The following is a 25839-nucleotide window of genomic DNA, read 5'->3' on the forward strand; positions in this document are numbered from 1 at the left end:
CATGTTTTTAGTGAAAAGAAAAATAAACCCAGGTTTGTATTTAACATGCAGAGCTGTAGATACTTCTGTGCCCTTAAAATGCAACTTTGCTTGAAAGAGGTCGTGTAAAATAAACTTAATTCTTAAGGAAATGGACTTTTTCATACACATAATCCTGCCCCCCCCCTCCCCCCAATTTTGCCATCTATTTGGGATAGCATGCTTACTTCATCCTGTGGATTGTGACCACATTTCAGGGATAAGTGACAATTTCAGATGTCTGAAGACTGGATTTCCTTGGTGCTATGAGGCAGCCCAGGAGATGCTATGAGAGGTAACAGGGCATCAGAGTTTTCCTCTAACACTTTATTATATGGGTATTTATATTCACCAGCTTCCTTGCAGCTTCTTTTACTTGTCTTTTATTAGATTCTTTTTAATTATGCTTCAGGATAATAGGTTGAATGTTCCATTGGATTTTACATTGACATTCTTTTAATAACAGAAAAATACACCTCAGAGGATGAGCGTTAGGAGATTTGTGGTGAGTTCACAAGTAAAGGAGAATTTCTAACTTAATGACACAGTGTGAGATTTCAGAGTTGGTGCATTCTTCAAAATAATGTTTGTTTCGGAAGAACTTACCTGACAGGGATTAATGTTGGGTATTGATAACAATCTATGCATATTTGTGAGTACTTTTTAACGTCTAAGTCTTTTGCTGAGATGATAAATTAGTTTCAAAGGGAAGTTCATTGCATTGTTATTCCACGTCTTAATATTTTGCAGTACCTCCAGACAGGCTCGCTTTCTCTGCGCATATTCTTGTTGAGCTCTTAATTTGAGGATAACCTTATAAAATCTCTCCTGCGCTTCGTTTCATCCTTCATACCTTCTTGGTCAGTACTGTTTCATGTCAGATATTTGCACCTTCTGGATTTAATTCCTTTACATGAGCAAGTTAACTACTCGACGCAGGTAAAACTGAGTTTACCAGCTCTTGTAGCAGTGGTGTTGAAGCCTGTGCAGCTGGGTGGGCTCTCACACTGCCTTGTCCTGAAGTAGTCGTGATGGAATTGAGTGTGCCACAAACTGGTCTTGCCTGCCTTCTTGGCAAAACGGGATTAGCTTCTGAGTGGATGGCTTAGTAAGGCAACTTGGCCCCAGCTTGTAACCACAGCTTCTGAAACCCTCCTGATCCTTTAGTCTAAAAGAAGTCTTGTAACTCTTGGAATGTTGTGAATGCCTGGGTTCTGTAAATTTATACTGTGTAATGTTCTGGTGGTTCTGCTAGTGACTGGCACTGGCTGGAAGTGTTGCCTATATTGTTTTACAAGCTGCTTTTGTACCTGCACTGTACAGCCCAGGCACGCATGGTTCTAGTTCCATGTTTTGGTTAGGGGAAAAAAGATGAGTGGGCTGCAATTCACCGAAAAACTTCTATAGCTTACTTTTGACTTGTCATCTTTCCTGAAACCCTTTTAGGAATCAATGAAGAAGCAGCCTGCGCCTGGTAGTCCTTTTTTTTCCCTGTTTGGTTAGTTTTTTTCTGTTTTTCCTTTATTAGTGGTCTCTTTGGCTAGACGATGAGAGATACTTTTGTTGGGGGATGGAGAGGAAGTTACAAGGTCTCTTTTCTTCTGGAATAAGGCTGTTGGAACTAGAGCAAATTTTTCTGTCTGCCTAGAGATGGTTAAGTCCTTTAAAAAACAAAACGCCCCCCAACAAAACAAGAACAATAAAGAACTCTGCACCTGGGAACACATAGCTGTTCTCAGTAGCTGTTCAGGGGCTGTGGCCTGTTGGCTGGTCTCTTCTGCTTAAAATATCTGATTATTTTATGATCAAGGTCACAACACAGAGGAAAGACAAAGTTAAATTCTGTAACTTTCACATTGGTTTCACAGAGGAAATTCTCACTCTCTGCAGGAATCCATAATGGAGACAAAAATATGGTACAAGAGGCTGGTCCGTTGGTGAAGCAGTTTCAAGACAAGTGAATGTTTATGGAAGACACCAGTGATGAAAATCTATGTAACTTATTGTATGGTTCACAAGATTCCTCCCTCCCCTTTTACCGAGCTGGAACTGTGTTATTATGTGAAGTACGCATTTTGGTTTAGGCATTTAGAGTTTTAATTGCCTTTTATTTGGGAATTCTTTCTTTCTGGTGAAAGCAAATGAAAGTGTTATTTCATGTGTCGCTTCAGTTGTTCAGAATGCAGACTGCTGTCCGAAGGGATGCTCCTGCCCTGCTCCCAGCTAAGTGTTACCACCACCTTCTTTCTGTGTTCATGCAGCCTGCCTGCTTGGAAAGCTGTTCACTGAAAACTGTTCTTAAAGAAGAGAAATACCTAAAGTCTCAGTTGGATCAGTGCTCTTACCACGCTGACAGGAAGAGCAGTGTGATCTCCTATCAGTTTTAGCCCACTGTAGAGCTGCGTTTGAGGCCCTAGTTACCTGAAGCGCAGTGACACAACCTGGGGCCTTGCTGCTGATGGGAAAGTCCTGCTTCCATTCCTCTCCTTTCAGAGGCTCTGGCACCCTTCAGATCCTTCTGTGATTTACTTCAACTAGATAACGTGAAGGAAAATTACTCATTGATTCCACCTGGATGATAAGCTGATACTGTTTGTGAGGTGTGCTGGGGCAGGATGGGGCAGCCTGGAGTAGAGGGAGCAGAAGCGGGGAGGTGGGCATTCCCCTCTAGCTGTCGGTGGGCCGGGCGTTGGATTGCACGGCTCACTTGGGAATGTGTTAGGAAAACCGTATTATGGTGCAGTGTGGAGGCTTACAACCTAGATGTTGACAGCTTGTAGTGATAGTTGTTCCACTTCAGTCTTAACGCTTGGTGCACATACCAGATGTACGGATTTATAGATGTAAAAATTGCAGGCAGTTGTCTTGGTTTGAGAAATCTTGTAGGGCTTCTTGTCTGTGTATATTAAATATAAAGATGAGTGTTAAAATTTTCTTTCTGTCTTTCCTGTTCTGCAGATGTTTTGTTTCTTTCCATTAGTCTAAGCAGCTCTTTTGGAACTGTTGGTATATTAAAATATAAATTGAGCAGTTTTGAGATTGTATGTGTGTGTCACATACATATATATGAATCTGAAAATAATAAGTCAAAGTTTAGAGATAATTTACAGCTTACATGGGAAGGTTTGAATGCTGTCTGTCAATATTACATACCTGTGACTTAGAAGAGCATTTAATATTTGGCTTAACTGCTATTAAATGCAAATAATCATTGATTAGATACTTGAGTAGCCAAGATTAAGTACTCTTTTAATTACTTCCTCCTTTTGCATGAGAAGTTGTTTTTACCATGACAGTAGGCAAGAATAGCTATGAGGTTAACAGCCTGAAATAGCTTTTTATTATTATTTTGATTGTTCGTTTTTTCCTTTAGCTGGAAGTTGTTTAAAATGTCTCCGGTGCTATTGCTCCCAATCCAGATGGCTTTCTGCCTTTGTTTCAGTTACTAGATGTCAGATTGTTAGTCACTAGTGCCACCACACATTTTACAGTTTGGCCCGTGACTCATTCTCACAGCCGTCTTATGTTGGCAATCAGTGTTATTCTCAGTATAAATACTTGTTCTCTCTTGACCCCTGTGATGTCAGCTACTGGTGGAAACTGGGTGATGACTGTGTAAGACAGTAACCTGTTTCCTTGAGGAAGGAAATATTGAGTAAGTGTCTGAAAGCAAGAATAGCTTCCCAGCATGCTCAGATTGATGTGATGATTTCTCTTCCCTTTTTAGTTGAAAATGGAAATGTAATTTTAAAAGATTCTGATGTTTGTTTTGGAAATCCATAATTATAAACAAGTGTCTTACAAGAAGTTTATAACTCTGTGCATTGCGGTGCCTAGGTTATAGGGTATGTAACAGCATTTTTGAGTTTTGTTTTTTAGAACGTTTTAAAATTTTGCTGATGCGCTAAAGTGGTTTCGACAATTGCAAATGTGCTGGAAAAACATCCAAAAGAGGATGAAAATAGAAAAGGTCTTGTGCTGAATTAAAACAGAAATGATAAACAAAATATATTCACCTGTTCCTTGTAGTTTTTCCTTGCTGCTGTACCTGTTAAAATAATGCTTTATAATGGTGATACTGCTTTATTTTACCATGATGACCACAGATAACTGAAAATATACCATGTCCAAGTATGAAAAATTTTTAGTTTTAGATAATTCACATGATTTTTTCTGTGACTGCTGTTGTCAGTTACAACAAAATTGCAGCCAAGATGTCACGGGTAGAAGTAGCTGGATGAAAGAAAAGAAATAGTTTCATATTTAAGTAGTAGCTTGTTAAAGGTATACTGATTGATAGTGAGGAACTATGCGTTTTCTCTGGACTTTTTGGGTAGATGCTATGTTATTCTAATAGTGTAGTCTGTGTTGCATGATGGGGTTAAATTTTATTTCTTTTAGACAATTTAAAGGGATCATACACCATGCTAAACTTTCCACACCCATTGATGGGTGAAGGATGGATGGATTTGTAAAGATCTGGTAATTAAGAAAAAATATTTCCATATCTGATCTGTTGTTTTTACCAGGGCCGCACTCTCACCTCCAGTTCAGTTCTTGTTTTGATTCAGTCTGGTGCAGTGTAGTAGATTTTATTTTTGGGTGTGAGGACCCAATGGTGATAAACTATTATTCAATAATGATAAAGATTGGAGCTCCCTAATTGTTGCTTCTATTGAGTAAAAATATTTCTCCTTATTTTATGCTTTCTGAAAGTTAGAGGGGGTTTGTTTGCACTTCATTAAATTTCTACTGTATTTTTATCTAGTACAGGCAAAAAATTAAGTGAATGCATATTTAGTGTGGTAACAAGTTGTGTTGGCAGCAGTCATGCTTGTGTGGGTCCTCACAACCTTGCTAAGACTGTATGGAAAGGTTTTGAAATGACTTGGGTCTCATTATTCAGTGTATTTACGTGGCAGTTAGAGGTGAGACTTAAACATGTTCTCTCATACCTAAGGCAGCTTTGGACTAGCAAGCCGATAGTAGCACAGCTGTGGTACCGAGTAGCTGCTTTGAGTATTTAGCTGGGCTCCATGGGCGTGTTGGACTTGCTGTGCCTGGTAAGCCTTAGGACATTTCATTCCTTTGTAGCCAACCTTCTTTCTCTGCTGAAGATTTTAATCATCTGAATTTTTCTAAATGTCAGATGAGCGATTTTATATATTTACGGTAACTGGAAGTTGGAAACCAGTACTTAGGAAGCAGAGATGGACTGTGAATATTTTTAAATGGTCATTTAAATGATACTGTTTGTTTAACAATGATGATCATTAAAAGTTGGCACTGAGCAGCTCTTTATAATATGTACAAAATGTCAATAGCTTGTTTGTCAATAAAAAATTAGTAATTGATTTTTGTGCTGCTGGCATATTCTGTTACTCATTGTAGGCATATTTAGCTTTCCCCTATGCTTTCTTGTTTATTTATTTCATTGCAAGCTGTTGGTATCGAGCAAGGGATTACAAAGAGACTTTCTGAAGTACGACTTCTGCATTTCTGTTGTCAGTTAAGGACAACAATGCATATGACAATGAATTGTTTGGTTTAAAAGCCTACCAATTTACAGAGTTGAATTTTTGTGAAATAGGAGTATCAAATAAATTTAACTGAAAATATATGAAGCATTAACTCCTGCATATCGTAAAGTTTGGATTTAGTAACTGGCGGTGTGATTTTTTTCCTGAACTAAGCTGTTCTTTATAAAGAAAAAATGTAAGCAGGAGATGAATGAAACATCTTTCTTATGATGATGTAGTTGGTTTCCTGCAGTTTTGTGGGGGGTTCAACTATGGTGCACTATAAAAAGATTTCCTCATTGCTTGTTTTGGGGACAAATAGTAATAAAGTGCTTTGGGATTGAACAGCTGTGTTCATAAATGCATATACATTTGGAAAGTTTGCATACAGTGCTAATTGTCTGTAATTCAGTGGCATGACCAATTTAAGCAACGTAGTGCAGTATCTAGTTATACCCTTATAAGTTCTGTAGAAAGCATTAACCTTTGAGAATGGATTTTGCCTAGTGTCTTAACAAAGGGGAAAATACTGTGTGTCAAACATTTTTTTTTTAAGCCACGTACTCAGCAGTAGCAACTGGATTTTAGAAGGCTGTTGTGCTACATCTTTTTCTTTTTCTTGTTTGAACCTGCTCTGTGATGTATAAAGAACAGCAGCCCTGTGTATTGGTTATATCCTGCTTTTTCTACTGGTGCTGTAATAGGGGAAATACATTCAGTTAAGCAGAACCGGCCTATTTCAGAGCAGGAAGGGCATCGAAAAGAGAAGGGAAAGAGTGGCAAATGTAGTGGAAAGCTGTAGCAGTCGTGGAGTTGCACATACTGGCTAGCTTTTTTTTTTTTTTTTTTTTTTTTTACAAATGGTGACTTCCGACATCTTGTGATGTCTCAGAAGAATTAAAAAGGTGTAGGGATAATGTGTCCTTAGTGGAGAAGTGCTTTACAATAGTGTTTTACAACACTTCCTAGCCCTTTGTCAGCTGAAGAGCATTGTCTGGATGAAGAGGAAGGTAAATACTTCAGTGAACAGTGAAGACACATCTTTAGAGAGTGGTAATCAAAAAATAAGACTTGGAAGGTCAGAAAGCCTAGTGGTAGAATGAAGAGTAAATAAAAAAGTCTTGAAATACAAGGAAAAGTAATCGGGAAGCCAGTGTAGTGAGTTGAGGTAAATCACACAAAGGGTTTCCTCCTATCCTGCAGTGGATGTAGTTTACACAGTGCGTTGAATTCATAGGAGGTGATCTTTATTTAAGGGTGAAAGCAAATTGCAATAAATGTCTTTAGAGGGAAATGTCACTTTGTAATAGAGTTGAAGGTGATTTTCCTGTGTTAATCTAGACTTTCAAGTTGAATATGTCACTTTGGCCACATTTATGGACAACTAATGGGAAATATGCAAAAACAAAATTAGGAAATTCATCATGTGTTTTCATATTAAATGTTGCCATGCTTCATCCAAGAAGGTTGTTTTGATTGTATTTTATGAAGATAAATTGTTTTAGAGAAAATCTAAAATGAATTTCAGCTAACCTCTAATTAATTATTTCTGTTCTCGTATCACTTTATCTTAATGACATAAGCATCTCAACAATAGTGCTTTACCAGGCAAGTGCTTTTATTACGCATTAATTCCATTTAGTATAAAAACTATGCTTATGTGTTTGCAGTATTGGCATTTGAGACCCCAGACTTGCAAGCTGAGCTGTACAAGCAGGCTTATGTAATCTTTCCAAAGGCTTTAAAATGTGTGTCTAATTATCGAAGGTTAAATATACTGAATTTTAATATTTTTTTTTCCCCCTAAGGCCATGTGGTTATGATATTATTGAGATTCCATAATGCCTCCTGCCGTGACAGACAGCCTTGACATCTGGGCGGTGGATTCGCAGATTGGTGCTGATGGCTCAATATCTGTGGACTTCCTGTTGCCCACTGGAATCTACATCAACCTGGATGTCCCTCGAGATGCCACCATATCTCATATTAAACAGGTAATACCAAATGGTCAATTAACTTTGAAGTTAAACTTATATTTGGAATGAGTGCTGTTTCTGACTTTTATGTGCTTTTTGGAAAATCAAGTGTATTGAATGTGCATGCATAGCAGATTGATTAATAAAGGTGTATATGACTCTGGGGGTTTGGAATGTTTTTGGGCAGATGGCAAGGTTTGGAGAAATTGCTTCTTGCTGTTGGTTACACTTCAGCAGAAACTGTTCTAATAGCCCTGTATTAATACTGTGTTGCTACATCTAAGCCTTATTTTAACACATTGATAGTATGTTGTACATTGATTTAACATGTCTCTAATTAGTGTGCAAAGAGAAGACACTGTGCCTGATTTGATTTTTAATGGAGAAGTCACAGGTTGTGCTCCTGCTTCTTTTAATTGACACCAAAGATGGGTACTTTAATAAAAACGGCGTATGCCACTTCTTACAAGTTGTGCACAAGTGCCTTGTTAGGGCATCACTTAAAAAGTGAGGGAATACTCAAAGCAAAGGAAGGGGAGCAGGAGGTAAGGAAATAACCACAGATATTAAAGAGTAATCTACTGACCTTTCATCAAATAATGGCCATGTGAGGGCATTTAACCAGGGTACTGTGGAATTATGTACTGGGTGAAGTACAACACAAAGTAATCTGCTCCTTAAGCATAATAAACTTCTAAAAGAACATAAAACGTGATTTACTTGCATTGCCTGGTAAATAAATACATTGTTTTTCATTCCTATTCAATCTGACAGTATTCACTTGTTTATAGAAATTTTCTTTGTACCAGTAGTATAATTTATTGTACTGTAATTTGAAACATTCTAGACACTGAAGTATTATTTTTTTTTTTATTCCGTGGACCATTTAGTGTTTTAGAAGAAGTGAGAGTGCCACTAGAAATTGAAGTGATCCAAGAAATAAGTTGTGTGCTATATGCAAATACTTGAAATGATTCTTCACTGGAAAAATGTTAATTGTTCTTTTAGTAAAAGGGTAACCTAGGCAACTACAGGTTAATTGGTGGGTAAGATAATGGAATAGCTGATTGTGATTTCACATGATAAAGAATTTAAAAAAACAAGTGTGTAAGTGACAACAATAAGGGACTTGAACTAAGCTGTTTGGTTTTCTTGATGGTTTTGGCACATTAAAACTTAATGTGCTATAAACAGGTACTGTTGATATTTAGCTCTTTTTCAAAGAAAAGGGATGTTGATTATAACTACAGAGGTCTTTCACAGAAATCACTGTATTTGAAAACAAAACAATAATGAAGACTTTGAGGGCAATACCGGATTAGTAGCTTTGCTCCCACCACGTTACTGTGACAAGCCCAAATTGGATGTATAAAAAGATGACTTGATAAACTTGTTACTGTAGTGACAGCCGCAGTCCTGCAACTTTTGCTGCAAGTAGGACTATGTTGGGTCAATCCCAGGATAAGCATCAGGTTGAGGGTTAGTGCTGCCCTTCTCTCATCACCTCATAGTACTTGTCCCTATGTATTTTTTACCCCTGGGATATTTATGCACACAAGTTGCTGCTTAAAAATAACCTCAAGGTAGAGCCTCCAAACAAGAAAAAGTAAATATGTAACCATATATAGGGATAAAAATGAACCAAGTTAGGCAAACATGTTATTCTTACATTCTATTGGGAATGTAAATAGAAATTGATGTTACCTTCAGTGCCATAAGATATGTCCATGCTTTCTTTATTTACTTTCTTTGCAGCTGTTATGGAAGCAGGCACATTCCTATCCGCTCTTTCATCTCCTCATGGAGATTGACTCTTACATGTTCTCATGCGTGAATCAGACTGCTGTACATGAAGAATTAGAGGATGAATCACGGAGACTTTGTGATGTTAGACCCTTTCTTCCTGTCCTTAAACTAGTGACGAGGAATTGTGATCCAGGAGAAAAGTTGGATTCCAAAATAGGTGTCCTTATAGGCAAAGGTAATTACATTTAATTATTTTGAAAAACAAAGGTAAACTTTGTTTTGTATTGAGGGTCTTAATAATTGGGCAGGGAACATGAAGTATTTCCCTGACAGAATTTCCCTTTCTTTGTCTGATACTGATGTAGTTTAAAAGAATTTAAATACTCAGGAGGAAACATTTGAAAGTTGTTGAAAACTACTTTCTCTATTGTGTTTTGGCACTGAATTGTATTACTACGTCAGACAAGAGCAAATTTTATCTTACTAGTTGAGGGAGAAATCTGTACTGTTATTACCAAGTGAAGGAAAGCATAATCCCTGAAAAGTGTTGTCATAAATAGCCTAATAGCAAACTGAAGGCGCAGAAGAAACTAGAAATTATTGTGGGTTTGTTATACATGGTTTCTGAGTTGGTTAACAATATGATTCTTGTTTTTACTCTCAATTGTGGCGCTGATTTTCAGCAAACAATGAAAAGCTATTTTTAAAAGTTTCACAGTAACTTGTTTTTGATGTTATTACAGAATTTTTAGCTTTTAAATCTACTCTGCTTGGTTATACAATCAAGATTGACAGGGTCGTGTGAGGTCATACCTCTTGTTTTAAAACAATGAACCATTGTTAGCTCTTTTATAAAGACTGCAGGTTTTGTTTAGATTTCAGTAGTACACTGTCTGCCTATTTGTTAAAACTGACAATGGAAACAGTTAGCCAGTTTAACCATTCAAACATATTCTGACAGATTCTGAGAAATTCACATACTTTAATTGAGTATTTTGCTTATTATAGCTGTGCGAGATCCTTCCTTAGGCAGCCCCTCTTTTGTACCTTAGGAGTGGAAAAAGTGGGTTCCTGTCTAAGCTTCTGAACTTAGCGGTTTGTTCTCAAAAGGTGTTCAGTTCTTTGTGTAATTTGGACGATGTCCTTCAAATTTCAAGAGAAAAGCAAGAAACACCCACTTGCAGGCCATATACTCCCTTAAGTACCAAAGAATCGCAGCTGTGTGGACTCTCCACTGTGTATTCTCTCTTTATGTGTTTTGGAAAAGGAACTTGACTGGTCTTGAATTGGTTGAAATTTCAATCCTGTCATTTTGCCTTGAGTAGAAGATTTTAGTCACAAGGAATATTCAAGAACAAACGTATCTATTTACAGTCCCACTATTGCCCTTTTTTGTCTTTTAAACAAATCAAAAAAGATTGTTGGCTTTCTGTGGAATTAAAAACCCCCCTCGTTTGCAAACACTTAGTCCCCTCTATGGTCTTTATGATGCATTTGCTCGTGTGAGGAGAGGCTTAAAACTTTCCAAACTGTCTTGAACTCAGGGTGGGGTTGGCTTTTCCATTTAATAGTCCCTAAGAGAGGCATTGGTTCTTGCTATTTGAACTAAACTCTTGTGCCAGGTTGCATGGGAATTGTGCAAATAACTTTGCAAGTCCACTGATGTACAGAACACCATAGAACCCAGCTCACTTTTGAGCACCCATTTTGGATGTGATATCTGAATGTGATTCTGTAACCTTAAAGATAATAAAAGTTTGAGTGGGGTGGTAAATAAATGGGCAGTGTTTGTCTAGGTAGGTATCCTTTTGCTTGCTTGAATTCTTTCAGGTCTCCATGAGTTTGATGCCTTACAAGATCCCGAGGTGAATGACTTCCGAGCTAAAATGCGGAGAATCAGTGAGGAAAAGATTCAGTCGCTTGTGGGTCTCTCCTGGATGGACTGGTTAAAACACACTTACCCACCAGAACAGGAACCTGTTATTCCAGAGAGCTTCCAAGATAAGCTCTATAGTGGAAATCTTGTAGTGGCTGTTCATTTTGATAACTGCCAGGTAGGAGTGGTTGTTCATCACATTTCCTGTGCTGTTCTTGATCCTGATCTGAATTAACATGTGATTGATCAAGGACATAATGAAATAAAATACTCACATTAATGGTGTTTGCTTTAAAATGCGAATTCTTTCACCAGGATCCTTGACTCTTGAAAGAAAGTGAGGACACAAACCTGCAGTTGTGAACTGAACTTCTAAAGTCAAATTACAGTTCTGCTTCTAAAATCGAAATGTGTAACCTGTATATTCTATATTATTTCGCATTTGTTTAAATGTAAAGTGTAATTCAAAATTGTCAGGACTTTTTTGCCAGCTGTTACTGTGTTGCTTCGTTAGCATTCAGTTTTAGGCTCAGGGGATGCCGGTGAATTGGGAGGCACCATATTCAATGCACTTTCTGTGATGCATTGTTGAACATCTTTGGAGTTGATCTGCTAATGAGGTTGAGGAATACATTTAAAAAAAAGAGGAATTAGTATTCCCTAGACTAGACATGCACATAGACAGATAAAACACTAGCTAAGACTTAGAGGTACCTTTTTGTATTAGCTAACAAATTCCTAGTGTATTTTTAAAATAAAAACACCTGTGGTTTCCACCTGGAATTATTTAGTCTCAGGTTTTTGGTATTGAAGAGGCTATAATTCAGTACGAGTCCAGATTCCCATTACTCATTTTCGCACTGTATTCTTTTGGGTAATGGTGAGGGCTTAGCATTGGAAACCTTAAAATCTCACAGGTGTGTTAATATCTCAGTCTATATTTGGTGTCCATTTTGATCCAGGTGCTAGATACTGATTTACTAATGATTCAGCTGATTTTATTTACAAAACTTTATTATTTCTGATACTATCTTTTTTAAAAATTAAAAAATAAAAAATTCCAAATGGTAAAATCATACCTGACTCTGGAGACACTTAATGCAGAGGTGAATGCTGAATTTGGTCCAGTACCACTAGCTGATGTTGGATGCATAGGTGTTTTTATGACAAAACCTTTTTCCAGTCCTCTTGGGTTAACAGAGGACTTGTAGCTGTTTTGGAGTGAGAATATCTGTGTTTGTCAGCTTTAGATTAAAGTATTTCATGTGTATATATATGCATATGATAACAGTACAAAAGCAGTGCAAAAGTTCATGCTGGTGCAGAACGTATTTGCCTGCCGCTGTAATAGTTTAGGCTGCTGACATTTCAAATGTTTCGAATGCTTCTGCTGCCAGTTCTGACCTTCAAAACTATTAACAGTTCAAATCTGAGCTGCTTTTTAGAGCAGTAAACTCTGTTCCAGAGTGTTAGAATCATCTGAGTATCAGAATAGTCTCACAAGAATTAAATAGGAAGGTATGGGGGACTGTTGTGTTCTTTCAGTAGGAACGCTGCAAGATTGAGAGAAGGGAATATTAAAATATTTTTTATCTAGGATGCATGAGTGAGCTATAAAAGCTACCTGATCGTCTCTGGAGCAAGAGAAAGAGACTGATCCCCATTTCTGTGACCTAAGTGCAAAGACCTACAGTTTGGAAGTAAGGCAGCCGTCATAGCTGTCCCCAGCTTCCTGGGAAGGAAAAATGTCATTCCCTGTCTACCCACTACCAGTTATGACAGGAGAAGAAAGCCTTCGCGGTTTGGCAGCTTTCTGAAAGGGGGAAGCTGTTGTGAACCATGCAGAACCTGAGAAAATAACATACAAAGTTAGATTTTTCCATTAGGGCAGCTTGGCTTCTTACTAGTAAACTTCTATATAAATAAAGCACAAGTCAAAAGAATGTAAGCCAGACAACACTTCACATTTGTAAATGATTGCTTTTAGAATACTTACATCTTCAGGAGTGTGTCTGTGTGTAAACAAAAAAATAAAATCAAAACAAAACCCCAGAACTTGCTGGATCAACCTTTGCAAATAAGCATGTGCAGAGCATAATGTGGTAGATTAAGGGAGATAAGTTTTCACAGAAGAGCTTTTACATTAGAAACTTCAAATTAATTTAAAGCTTTTAAAAAAAAATTAAAGAAAAATGTAACTTCTTACCTTTATCTTTTTAGAACACATCAAAATTAGAGATACTTCTGGAAATATTTAGATAGTCTCTAAAGGTCTGATTAAAAACTTTCATTGAAAATGCAGCACCTTTCCATGTTGTATTTGGAATGCTACAGGTGTTGGCTGCTACCCCTCTTTTCACAAATCTCCAAATAAGATGGTGGTTTTGTACATAAATCACATTAACCGTTTCTTCTGCTTTATTACCTGAAGCTTTCTTTTTCTTCTGAGTACAGGGGTACCTAGAAAGAGGATAACTTGCTAGTAGCGAGAAGGAAGAAAAATTTACACATCTAGTACAGCTAAATACCTTGAAATATATGCATGGTTTATTGTCTCACTCATGCGCATTGTAAAATACAGGCTCCTAGATCAAAATTAAGTTCTGTGTTCTTTGAAGTACTTCTGATACCATAAAAGTTTGGGAATTTACCCTTTTGCAGCTTTTAGGGTATCTGTTGCTCTGATTGCACTGAAGACGTAGACATTACCTGTGAGTGTTAAAATAGACTTTTTAAGTTAACTACTTCTGCCTATTTTATTGTGTGTGCTAGAATTTAAGCCTTGTACCTCTGACTACGGATATTCAGTATTCCTGTTTGTGTTTTGTTAGGATGTATTTAGTTTTCAGGTGTCTCCTAACATGAATCCCATCAAGCTGAATGAGCTGGCAATCCGAAAACGTTTGACTATCCATGGAAAAGAAGATGAGGAGGTTGATCCTGCTGACTATGTGCTGCAAGTTAGCGGACGACTGGAATATGTTTTTGGTGATCACCCATTAATTCAGTTTCAGGTAAATAAAGGTCTTTGAAACTTATCATAACAGTTCTCTTGGTGCCTTGGCCAAAATTGGACCTTGCTTCTTGTGCCACTGAATGGTCACCTGTGCTGAGCAGTAGTATACTTCCTCCTCATGTCTGCAGCCCTCTCCAATTGTAAAATACATATACACGATTTCCTTAGTATCTTTGTAATGTATTATGTTTCTTTGACTTGAAAGTTGCCATAAAAGTAGTCTACTAGCTGATAACAACTGTTTCCCATGGGCTTTTAGTATATACGCAACTGTGTGATGAACAGGACTCTTCCTCAGCTGACTCTAGTTGAGTGTTGCACCATAAAGAAAATGTGTGAGCAGGAGATGATTGCCGTAGAAGCTGCCATAAACCGCAAATCATCCAACCTTCCTCTTCCTCTGCCACCAAAAAAAACAAGAACAACAACTGTAAGTTGATATACGGAGAATATCTAATACCCCAAAGAAACAGTGACTTGTGGAATATAAATCACAGTGCCTGGGACTTGTGCTACTACTGCTGTTTTCCAGTGTAGGTCTCCTGGGTCTCCTTGGAGCTTTCTGTTGCTTGTGAGGTTTGCATCAGAAATAGCAGAACTTGAGGCTTTTTGGAAACTTCTTACCTTCCCTCACCTCATCCATTCTCCTTCTCCCCGCACAGTCTCCTTTCCTATTGATTCTGCTTTTAATCACAACCCAGAAGAGTTGATCAATGTAACAATGATCTGTTACCACCAACTGGAGAAGTTATTGCAGAGAACCTGGATTCTGCAGCCTCCCTGCAATGTGTAGGCTCCACTAGCTTGGGTAGTAGTGGTCCGACCTTACACATTGTGCCAGATACCTTTCATGGTGTTGCGACTTCAGTGATGGCAGCTTTTGCCATAATACACATCTAACATCTTTTAACATAGTGCTTCCTTTATTGCTAGACTTATGGCCTTACAGCACAGTTAGGATTTATGTACTGTCACTCTAAGAAATGTGGACAGACTTGGCTCTGTTATGCACGCTGTATATATTCACAATGAATAATAAACTTGAAGAGTTATTCTGAATTGTCAGCCAGTAGTACTCAATGTAATTTGCCAGCCCCACCCCACTCACCTTTCAGCTGAGCGTTTTCTCCAACTTTTTTCCCCATTTAGGGCATCTTGTATACTCTTGTATTTATGGTAACTGATTTATTTTTTAACATTCCAAACTTATATTTTTAAAAATGCATCTTCTTTTAGTTGGTTTATGGCTTTTGCTTAAAACACTTAGCTTATAAAATAGGTCTGAATATGTGGCATTGATTAATGATGAACTTGTGTATCTTTGTTTCTTTCTCAGAGTGTATGGGATATTTCCAACCCTTTCAAGATTATCCTATTAAAGGGTAATAAACTAAATACAGAAGAAAATGCCAAAGTAAGTAACTATGCCTAGTATCAGAAGATATTTTGTTCACCATTTTAATGATTTATTTTGTTCATAATTTTAATGATTTTCAATGTTTAGTGAACTCAAAATCATAGATTTCAATTTGAACAGGTATAAGCTTTTTTAGTTATTCACAGTTATATTGGTCGCGTTGGTTAAAGACTTGCTTTATTGCTAAAGTTTTGCTTTTTTGTCTGAAGTTGGGTATGTGTATTAGAACATTATCAATAATTATGGACAGTGTGATGTGAATGTTCATATGGTACTGATCTTATTAAGATGGTATCTGTAAAGTACTGATATTGGTGTCAAATAAGTTTATTTTAACTGAACTGCTGTAAACATCTGACAAACAGATGTAGATTAAGTACTAAACATTTTTCAATGGAACGTAAAGTATTTTTGTAGTCCAGAATACACTCTGTGTCTGTCTAAGCATGGACTGCATGCCTCTATACAATCTGTCTTTTATTTTCTAAACATGCTGAACACACACAAAAAAAGCTGTAGTATCGCTTCCTGTAAAAATGTACATGACTGGGCTTCTGACTGTTTCACAGACCACAGGTTGTTAACACATGGGAATTTGTTACACAATTACTTTAAGACCTTGCAGGACACTTGCTTGTGAGGTAGCACATTGATTTCCTTTATTTTGTTTGGCGATCAATGAGCTATATAGCTTGTCATGTAGATTAGGAAGAAATTTAATTAGCCATTGAGGTTTGCTGTTCTGATGCTTTATTCGGGATACTCAGTGCGTTTTTTTCTTTCAAAACTGTTGTTACAACCTCCTTGTATATTAGCAGTACTACATTTTACTGTCTAGCTAAATGAGCCGTAGTTACAATTTTACTACCCGAGACATCATGACTGTGGAAATGGATGCCTGCAAAACCAGCTGTTTCCCTTTTCTTTGTCTAAACCATTATTTAGCTAGGTGTAATATCTTCTTAAGCCTACAGAATGTGGACTCTTAAAGTTTTCAAAAGAAAAGGGAAGGGAAAAAAGAAGGTGAATTTCAGAAGCTTTCAAGTTTGTGGGTTTTTCTTCTCCCATATTTACAAAAAGTGAAGTTTGGTTATTTGCAGTATGCTTCTAGAAGAAAAAGAAAATATGTTGATTGTAAGCTGGAGGAGAAACAGGAAAACCTGACAGTTCTTTGGTATTGGTGCCAGTGGACAGTATCTAAATATTATTTAATATTTTGAATGCTTTTTAATCTTGAAAACTTTAAAGTCCTGTAGTTACCAAGAAGGCGTGTAGTAACCTTCCAAGCTTGTGCATGTTTCCCTGCATTGTCTGTCTATGCTATTATGGAATTGTCACTATTGAGAACGTATTTGTTTCCTAGTCCTGACTCTAAGGCTGTTTAATTCACTGCCATTGTTCTTTTAGTTTCATTGTGCTTTGGGTCAAGCCAATATTCATCCATTTTTGCTGAAACCACCAACAGGGTTCATAAATGCAGTGTTTGTAGTAGGAAACAAAACATTTGTCAGATGGATAGCACTCCACTGATGTGAGCTCAATTGAGTATTTTCACCTAGAGCACAAGTGACTTCATTCAGCTGTCTAACACCCAACCATATACATGACATTTGAAATTGCTTTTCCTTTTGTCTTGCTCTTTGGCTGCACCATTGGTACATACCATTTCATTAGTAAAAGTGGAGTGTCAGAGTGAAAAGAATAACAATAGGATCCAATCTCTGACATGAACAGGATGGGAAAACATAGAATTAGAACTAGCCAAAAGGCAAGCAAACCAGCGATGTGTTCCAACAATACAGTGCTTTTTTTACTGTCAAATTTTACTTGATCACTTACGCTTTTTGTATTAATGAAGTATGAGAAAAGTCAGGGAAGTGTGGTGGCGTATAAAGTTATATTATGAGATGAGAGCAAGTCAAAGAACGGTATTCAAAATTATGCAAATGTGAATAAACCCCTGATTTAAAAAGAGGAATCAACAGGCAGAGTTTAGAAATCGGTTCTACCTGAAGATATGAATTTGTATCCAGAAAACTAGTCTTATCTTTTTCATTCTGCTTAGTTCTTTGTTTCCTACAATTTCATTTCCTTCTGTGTTAAGTACGTTGTCAGAAGCATTTGTGTATTCTATTTATTACTACAGATGAGTTGTTATTATTAGTCATATGTGATAGTGTAGGTAATTCAGTACTGAAAAAATTGGTAGCCAACATTATTTAAACAAATATGTTTCGCTTTGGCCAGGAACATGAATAGCAAAGTAAAAAGAATTTGTTCTCAAGAATTGTTTTGTTCATTTTAAAACCTAAAAATTAGTATTTCTTTTCAGAAAGAAACATTGATGTAATGCATATATGTATGTTCTGTATAATATTCTGTGCAGAATTCTGTAAGTTCTGTGGCAAGCTTAAAACTTCTCATTTCTTTATTGCAGGTTCATGTTAGGGCTGGTCTTTTCCATGGTACAGAGCTCCTTTGTAAAACAATTGTAAGCACAGAAATATCTGGGAGAAGTGACCACATTTGGAATGAAGTACTAGAGTTTGAAATAAACGTCTGTGATCTGCCGAGAATGGCAAGGCTCTGCTTTGCAGTTTATGCTGTGATGGATAAGATGAAAACTAAAAAGTCAACTAAGGCAATGAATCCTTCCAAATACCAAACCATTAGGAAAGCAGGAAAAGTGGTAATTATTTAATTATTTTTTTTCTTGAGCGTACCTCTGAAGTATATTGAAACGAGTATTTGGAAACCTTCAATTGACCTCACTTTAGTGTTCAAGAATGCAAAATGAAAAAAAAAATAGCAAAAAGAGTTATGTATCAAGAATTGCATGTCTTGGTTCGAAAAAAACTTCATACTTCTCAGACACTGAAAAAGGCATGAAAATTTGGGTTGTAAGCCAGCTGGCAAACGGCTATTTAAAAAACTGTGTTTTAAAAGCTTGGGTTTGATCTGAACTATAGATGAGTTGTAATTGTGAAAAGATGAAAAAATTGGCATCTTGGCACACATTCAGGGAACTATGTATTTTTACACTGGCAGAGTGACACCCTTAAAATTAAGTTTTACTCTCCTCAGTGGTACTGGAGTACATACTGAAAACTATGGATGTGTTTAGCTGCTTTTCTGAAAGGTATCACCATCTAAAAAAACCCACCCCTCTCAATTGTCCTTAACATTGTAGTGCTTGCTGCATAGTAATGTTCACTGGCATCTTAATTTTCATGTAAAAATTCTTTCCTTTAACAGCATTATCCAGTAGCCTGGGTAAATACCATGGTATTCGATTATAAAGGACAGTTGAAGAATGGAGAACTGGTGCTGCACAGCTGGTCATCATTTCCTGGTAAACTTCAACTTTTAAGATTTAGACTTTTAAATAGTTATAAGACTGAAGAGGAGAATATATATTGTATGCATGTCCGGTTCTTCTGTCATAATCTCTTTACTGCTTGTACTTTTTATGTGGATAAATATATATCGTCTTAATCTCTTTTCTGAAAGTATTGAGTGTCGGGAAAGAGGAAGGGCAAGAGTCTGCTTGGAAATAGTACTCTAAAAGTTTCATCTCTTATGGAAGGAAGATCACATAAAAGTAGATGACACGTTTATATCTGGTGTACCCATTTTTAAGATGCAGTTTAGGTTTCATTTGATTTCCCGTACTATGCTTCCTAAACTAAATAGGTAAGCTATAATGTTTTGCCAATGCAAATATTGTCACATACAAATAAATTAAATTTTTTTTCCAAGTCTTTCTTCCCTGGCATCCAGATTGATTAGTAGCAGTGTCTGAAATCTCCATTTCACTCTTCATTCCACCGTGAGAAACACTGTATGAGCTTGCCTGTAGTGCTTAAAGAAATCTGGCTCAAAACTCTTTTTTTTTTTCCCGTACTATTTGATACAGAGGCAGTGTGTGTACTGGTTTACAGGAGCTGCAGATCTTACTGGGATTTGGTTCATTATAGGGGTATCGTGGCTTCCCTTGACTGTTACATTTGTTTTGGAAAGAGAAACAGTTTCTCACTGAGTGATAATCCAACACTTGTGAATGTAGGTAGCATGGGTAGTTTATGCTGGAAATGCAGTGTGGTGCAGCAAAACATGTTATCTGTCCGTTGTATACAGTAAGCAGTTTCTTATTGTGTCTTTGCCTTTCAGATTTTTTAATTTTAATGCATGCCTAGCCTATGGTATTAATTTCTCTGTCTGATGTTTCAGATGAACTTGAAGAAATGTTGAATCCAATGGGAACTGTCCAGACTAACCCTTACACTGAAAATGCAACGGCTTTGCACATTCGATTTCAAGAATATTCAAAGCAGCCTATTAATTACCCTCCCTTTGATAAGGTAAGGTATGACATAAAGAGCAGTCATGAAAGCTTATGTGTAAATAGCTATTTCTTCTTTCCTTTCAACACTGGTTTTCCTGCTGAATTCCCCATTTCCTGCCTTTTAGTTAACACGCTGCAGTTTTTTAAACGTGCATTGCATGAGAGTGCCAGTGCCCTGACTTGAGGGTCTTCAGATAGTGTTTTGAAAATGTATGCTTTTAAAATACTCTATACATAGTCTCTTGAGGGTCAGAAGCATGATCATTTTCCCACATCAGTGGACTTAAAAAAGCTAAATTTATCTTCCATTCTGGAAACCTTAAAGCTGTGCTTGCCTGTGATCTAGAAAGATCTGTTAAGTCTTTGTACAAATGTATCTTACCTATCTTTGGGACACTTCTTTCCTCTATGAGGTAAAATCCTTTTAAGGATAAACAGACTTGTAATAATATATGAAAAGGGATTTCTGAAGGTCTGCTCTTGAACTAAATCCACTTAAGTTGTCCTGCACTTTTCTACAGATACAGATAAGAATATCTGTCTAGAAAGGAAGTATATATTTGGAATGCACATGGTAATGTCTGTAGTGTGAACGCTAGACAGCAAGTTGTTCACAAACCAGCAAATAAAGCTAAGACCAGGAAACAAGTAGTAAAGTAAGTGTTAAAACAGACAGCTAATGATGCATCAGAAAACCAAAGTTTTAACTTGTAGATACATTAGTCTGAATTTTGTTTTGGGGAAAGGTAATAGCCACTTAGAGAATTTACACCCCCCCACCCCCCCACACACACCCTACTTTTTTTCTTTAAGGGTTTTGCACCTTTGTGGGGCGTGAACAAAAAGACAGAAACCACCAAGCTTTATCAGTTCGATCAAAGAGGGATTTTGGATTTAAGGTTCATCAAAATGAAATCAAATAATAAGACACGTTTTTCAGTTTTGAATTTTTGGTGTTCTGGGCCCCGTCAGCATAGTGCTTGTTCTTCTATTAAAACAGCATTGGAAATGCCTTAAGAGCTAAAAAAGTGCTGACTAATTGCTGCCTTAACTATGGTTGAACCAGCTGACTCTTCATACGGGACATTAGTTAGGTTTTTTTACTGGTTTGTTTGTAATGCTTGTAAGTTTTTTACTCATTACACTATATGTGTTTAATTTCTAAAGAAAAACACTGCTTTTATGTGCATATTACAAACATGAAAGTGTGCTTCTTAAGTAATTGTCTATTTGTTCTAGCTCTATTGTTCCTTTTGTTTGTACCTGTAATACCAAGTATGCGGTATGTTAAAAGCTGGGGTGAATACAGACAAGATTTTACTGAGTAGTTACTTGATATATTGACATTAAGGTAGTGTCTGATGGTCTTTACCATCCCTTGTAACTTTAGTTTGGCTGCTAGCTTTTTTGATTTTGTGGCTTTGCCCCCTTCTTGAACTGTACCTGAGAACATCCTGTGTATCAGATAGAGGAAAATCCCAGAGCATCTTTATAAAGTGATTGCAGAGCTGATGGTGAAAGCACTGAAAGCATTCAACTTTGAGGAAATGCCACAAAATGTGCTTTTTTTTCAGCAGTTCTTAGTTTTTCCCAGTAACTTTTGCTACTTGTTATTCCCTAGAGTTAAACTGTTTTGCAGTATCACTGGGAAAATTGGAACTCTAAACTCTATGATAATTTGTTTCATATATGTGAGTATACTGGCATTTCTCTCCCAGAAGAGTCAGATACCTGATCTCTGAAAGATTCTCTTGTTGAAGGTCTTGTTGAATCAGGAGTAACATTGTAGCTGCTTGAATTCTATCAGCTGAGAATCTTGTTTCTCAACATTGTCCAGCTGAGATGTGCTTAGTGTACGGCTGCTTCTAATTTTCCCAGTGTTTTCGCTTGTTTCTGCCAAGAAAATGGACAATCGGATGCCAAATCTTTTATTTTAAGAAACATAATGTGCGAAAAGATTAATCTTTTCAATCATAGCATCAATCTACTTGCAGAGAACAGCTGTTTGGGGCTGAGTGGGCAAAAGTGCTTTCACAGTCAATAAGAAAGCTGTTGTCTAATGCAGGAGCCGTATATTGGGCTGGTTAATGATCAGTGCTGGTTAATGATCAGTGCTGCTGACACTGAACGGCTTGTGGTTCAGTTGAACAAAGCTGGACACTGACAGTTTATTTGCAAACCAGTAACTCTAAAAAGCACAAGGAGGCAAGCATCAAACATAGAATTGGGACATACTTGTTTTGTCCTTGCATGTTTTTCACGCACAGTATGAAACAAACTTTGTAGCCAGGCAGCAGATGTGATACATCATATTAATAAGTATTTCATACAGACAAAGAAATAAAACAAGTTAGCATACCTTTTTAAGGATTTTAGCTGCTGGGTATTTATGGTCTGATTATTGTAGTCTTTTGTTGTTTCTCATATTGCCTTAGTAAAGACAATACAAGCCTTGCTGAATCTGTGTCTGAAGGTGCTGGTATATTCCTGAGTGATGAGGGAGGTGGACCTCTAAGGGAAAGGATGTGGTGAAGTTCCTTTGATGACTTTCTTAATTGATATTTCATTTTATGAATTGTTTCTCAAAGCAGCATCATCTCACAGCTATGGGTATACCTACTTGACAAGTTCAGCTGGTCTAATTAGCTTAGGCGCTCACCATTCTAACACATCTCTGTTGGTTGAAATTGTGTGCAGAATAAAGAACTGTATTTACACCTGTACTTAACTACCTATCATGAGTTATTACATGAGCTTTGAAAAAGCAGCAGAATGTTCAAAAGGAAAAAAAAAAAGGGCAAGCGTAACTTGGAGCTAAGGAAATGTTGCCTTGCTGTTAACAAAAGTAGCAGTCCTTGTTGCTGAGGGTTACAATGTATTAATTGCTGAGAGCTTGTTGGTGGAATATTCATGTTACCATTAGAAGTTCTTGTTGGAAGCTGATTGTTCATGGTGTTACACAAGGGAAGATCCTAGATTTAGGGAAGTGACTGGAAATGGAAACGCCAATTGAGTTCATATCAGCAATCTAAGGGGATGGTGTAAGGAGTAAGTTTATGGATTTGTAGTGAAATAGAGAGCTGGAAGTATGGATCTGTGCGTAACAGGTATGACTTTTGGAAGCACTGCCATGAGAAACAGCAGAAGGAGAGATGAGAAAGCAAAGGATGATTTATTATTGAGGAATTGGTTTGCTGTACTGAAAAATCTGGAGGAAATAAAAACAGAAACAGAAAACTGTGCTATAGGGAAGACCATTTAGCCCTAGCCCAGGAGTGGTGAAAAAGAAGAAAACTGAGGTAATCATGAGTGCTCCTGTTCTTGATATCCACAGTCCTGCAGGTTAGAAAAGGGACACAGTGTAGAAGTTCATGTTCTTATACCACTGTATATACAGTACTGTATATATATAAATAGTGCTGTAATTACCTGGAAGATAGCAAAATTTCCTTATCTGGTTCATTTATACAGTATTTGTTTTTTTCAAAGCTGTCAGCTTTGTTTTTAAATCTTATGTATTTAAAAACATCTTTTTGCAGATACTTGAAAAGGCAGCTGAGATTGCAAGGAACAGTGACAATGCTGCAATGGCGGTAAGCATCTGCTAAACACCATATGAACAAAAAAAAACCCCAGAGAATATTTATTAAATCTTCTACATCAATCTATAAATAAATAAATCACTGCTCCGATAATGACAGTTCTATTGACTCTGTTTTTTAATCAGTGACCCACCTTACAAATCAGGTATATATCCTCCTTTTCCAGTTTATTTTGGACTTAATGGCTTTTTTTGTTAAAAAGCACAGTTGCAGATTTGGAAGCCAGGTAAGATTTATATTCGATCTGGAAAACATTCCTAGGGTCCATAAAATATTGCTGGAAAATTGCACGGTTTTATTAAATGTGATCATTTGCTTGTCAGATATTTCCAAATAAGCGCTCTCAAAAATGGTCATTGATCTGTAAGATGTTGTTTCTTAAATACAATGATTATATGCTCTTATTGAGGAGAGGGATAGTTCTAAATAGATAGGACAAGTTTTGAAAAAATCACCAAAATCTGAAGGTGTTTTCTTTGTATTATGTACAAAAATACAGAAGATCGCAATTTAAGATGGTGAAAGCCCATTGGGATCAACAGTAATAACTGCATTTGAGAATAATTGAAATTGCTAATTGAAAAATGTGTCAGTTACAAAACCAAGTGCCTAAAGTGCTCAGGAAAAGTAGAAACTCACTGCTACTTTGGGTGCAAATAATAGGAAATGTTAAATAGCAGCATGCCAACTTGACACTACTGTGAATTTGAAAGCTTAACACTTTCAAATACAAGAATCACCTTATTGTCCAGACTGTTCGCTTATTTTGGTACAGAAACAGAGCATGTGCATAGTTGTTATAACTAATTATTCCCTGCAACTACTGCCTCCTTACCCAAAAGCAGCAGTTTCTTTTGCCTCCCTTTAATTTATGGAATGCTATTGTTGCCGGTATCGTTGCTTTAATTTCTGCCCTTGCAGTTTGCATAGGGGTGTGGCTGGGAACGGAAGGCTTATTCATGCAAACTGATTTACAGAATCAGTGCTAGTGTTAATGTTTCAGAGGTATACAATGGAGCAAAGTGTCTGGAAAAGACAAGTCTGGATTAGTAGACAAAAAAATAGGTGTTTGTATACTTGGCAAACGTACTTCCCTTTGGTTATTGTTGGAAAAGTACTTTTTGGCTTTTAATAATTAAAAAAAGTATTTGTATGTATAACTATTAAATCTGATCACCTGAAAAACAAAAAGAGAAAGTATATGCATCATAAATGAAAGTTCTCCATGGTAGTTGGAAAATAGAATGTTGCCATCTAGTGTCATTAACTCTGAAGTTTAGTTACTTTTTCAGAAAATTCTATACACTCAGTTTTGAATCTGTTAGTTGCAGTTCTTACGGCGTAAGAAATCTGAAAGAAAGGCATGGTAGTCATTCCCCCTGTGTTTCATGAGTTTTAGATGGTATTCTTCCTGCTGTAGAATTTCTAGTATTTGAGCTAAAATGCAAGAACCTTACTACTGAATATATCAAAACAGTATATGTTTCTTATTTTCTAGGGTCGAGGTGGTAAGAAGTTTCATGCTGTGCTAAAAGAAATAATGGAAAGAGATCCTTTGTCTCAACTCTGTGAAAATGAAATGGATCTTATTTGGACTTTGCGCTATGACTGCCGTGAAAATTTCCCACAATCATTGCCAAAACTGCTGCTGTCTTTAAAATGGAACAAACTTGAAGATGTTGCTCAGGTAAGGGAAAACGCAGTGATGGTGGGGAAAAACACTGGAGCTGAACCACGAGTAAACAGGGTTTCTTTCCCAAGTATAGACATTCTGAAATGGTACTATTGTATAAACCAAAGTTCATTGTATACCTTCTGTGGCCTGGACATATAAGCAAGAACTTGCTATCTTAAAAAACCTGCAAAACAAAAACAGAACCCAAAATACCTATCAGAGTTCTCTGAATGATGAGAAAATCACAACAATTACTTATGCAGGTTAACTTTAAAATGTTGTGCTCAACTTCTAAATGCAAGGAATTTCACAGTCATTTGTGTTGGAACGGTGTTCCTGAGATCTAGTCCAACGCCTGTGTTCAAGCACAGTCAGCTAGAGCAGGACTGTCCCGCTGAGTTTTGAGTATCTCCATTGATGGAGACTCCACGATCTCTCTGGACAACAGGTTCCAGTGTTTGACCACCCTCACAGTAAGGACTTCTTCTATAAGGTTATCTTTAAAAAAAATAATAAAAGTTTAAGTTTGTAAATCAAGATCTGAAATAAAGCTTCTTACAAAAAATGTTAAACTGTTCAAATACTGTAAAAAACCCCCCACATCTCAGGCTGGGTATTTAAACCTCGTTGAGTCAAACCATTTTTCAAA

General features: G+C 36.9%; 1 protein-coding gene across 7 annotated transcripts in view; it reads left to right on the forward strand.

The window, feature by feature from the left end:
- The window catches only part of PIK3CB (phosphatidylinositol-4,5-bisphosphate 3-kinase catalytic subunit beta), a 101039-nt gene that overhangs the window by 50621 nt on the left and 24579 nt on the right, over positions 1–25839 (forward strand). For all 7 annotated transcript variants that reach the window (XM_080409492.1, XM_080409497.1, XM_080409494.1 and 4 more), the window contains 11 exons: positions 7346–7531; positions 9269–9494; positions 11090–11313; positions 13967–14149; positions 14411–14581; positions 15488–15565; positions 18006–18257; positions 18824–18920; positions 19799–19929; positions 23453–23506; positions 25014–25202. In XM_080409492.1, the coding sequence (XP_080265618.1) occupies positions 7379–7531; positions 9269–9494; positions 11090–11313; positions 13967–14149; positions 14411–14581; positions 15488–15565; positions 18006–18257; positions 18824–18920; positions 19799–19929; positions 23453–23506; positions 25014–25202 (1758 nt within the window). In that variant the 5' untranslated portion in view covers positions 7346–7378. The remainder of the gene's footprint in view (positions 1–7345; positions 7532–9268; positions 9495–11089; positions 11314–13966; positions 14150–14410; positions 14582–15487; positions 15566–18005; positions 18258–18823; positions 18921–19798; positions 19930–23452; positions 23507–25013; positions 25203–25839) is intronic.

This window comes from Falco punctatus, assembly GCF_963210335.1.
Source record: "Falco punctatus genome assembly, chromosome: 13".
Lineage (NCBI taxonomy): Eukaryota > Metazoa > Chordata > Aves > Falconiformes > Falconidae > Falco > Falco punctatus.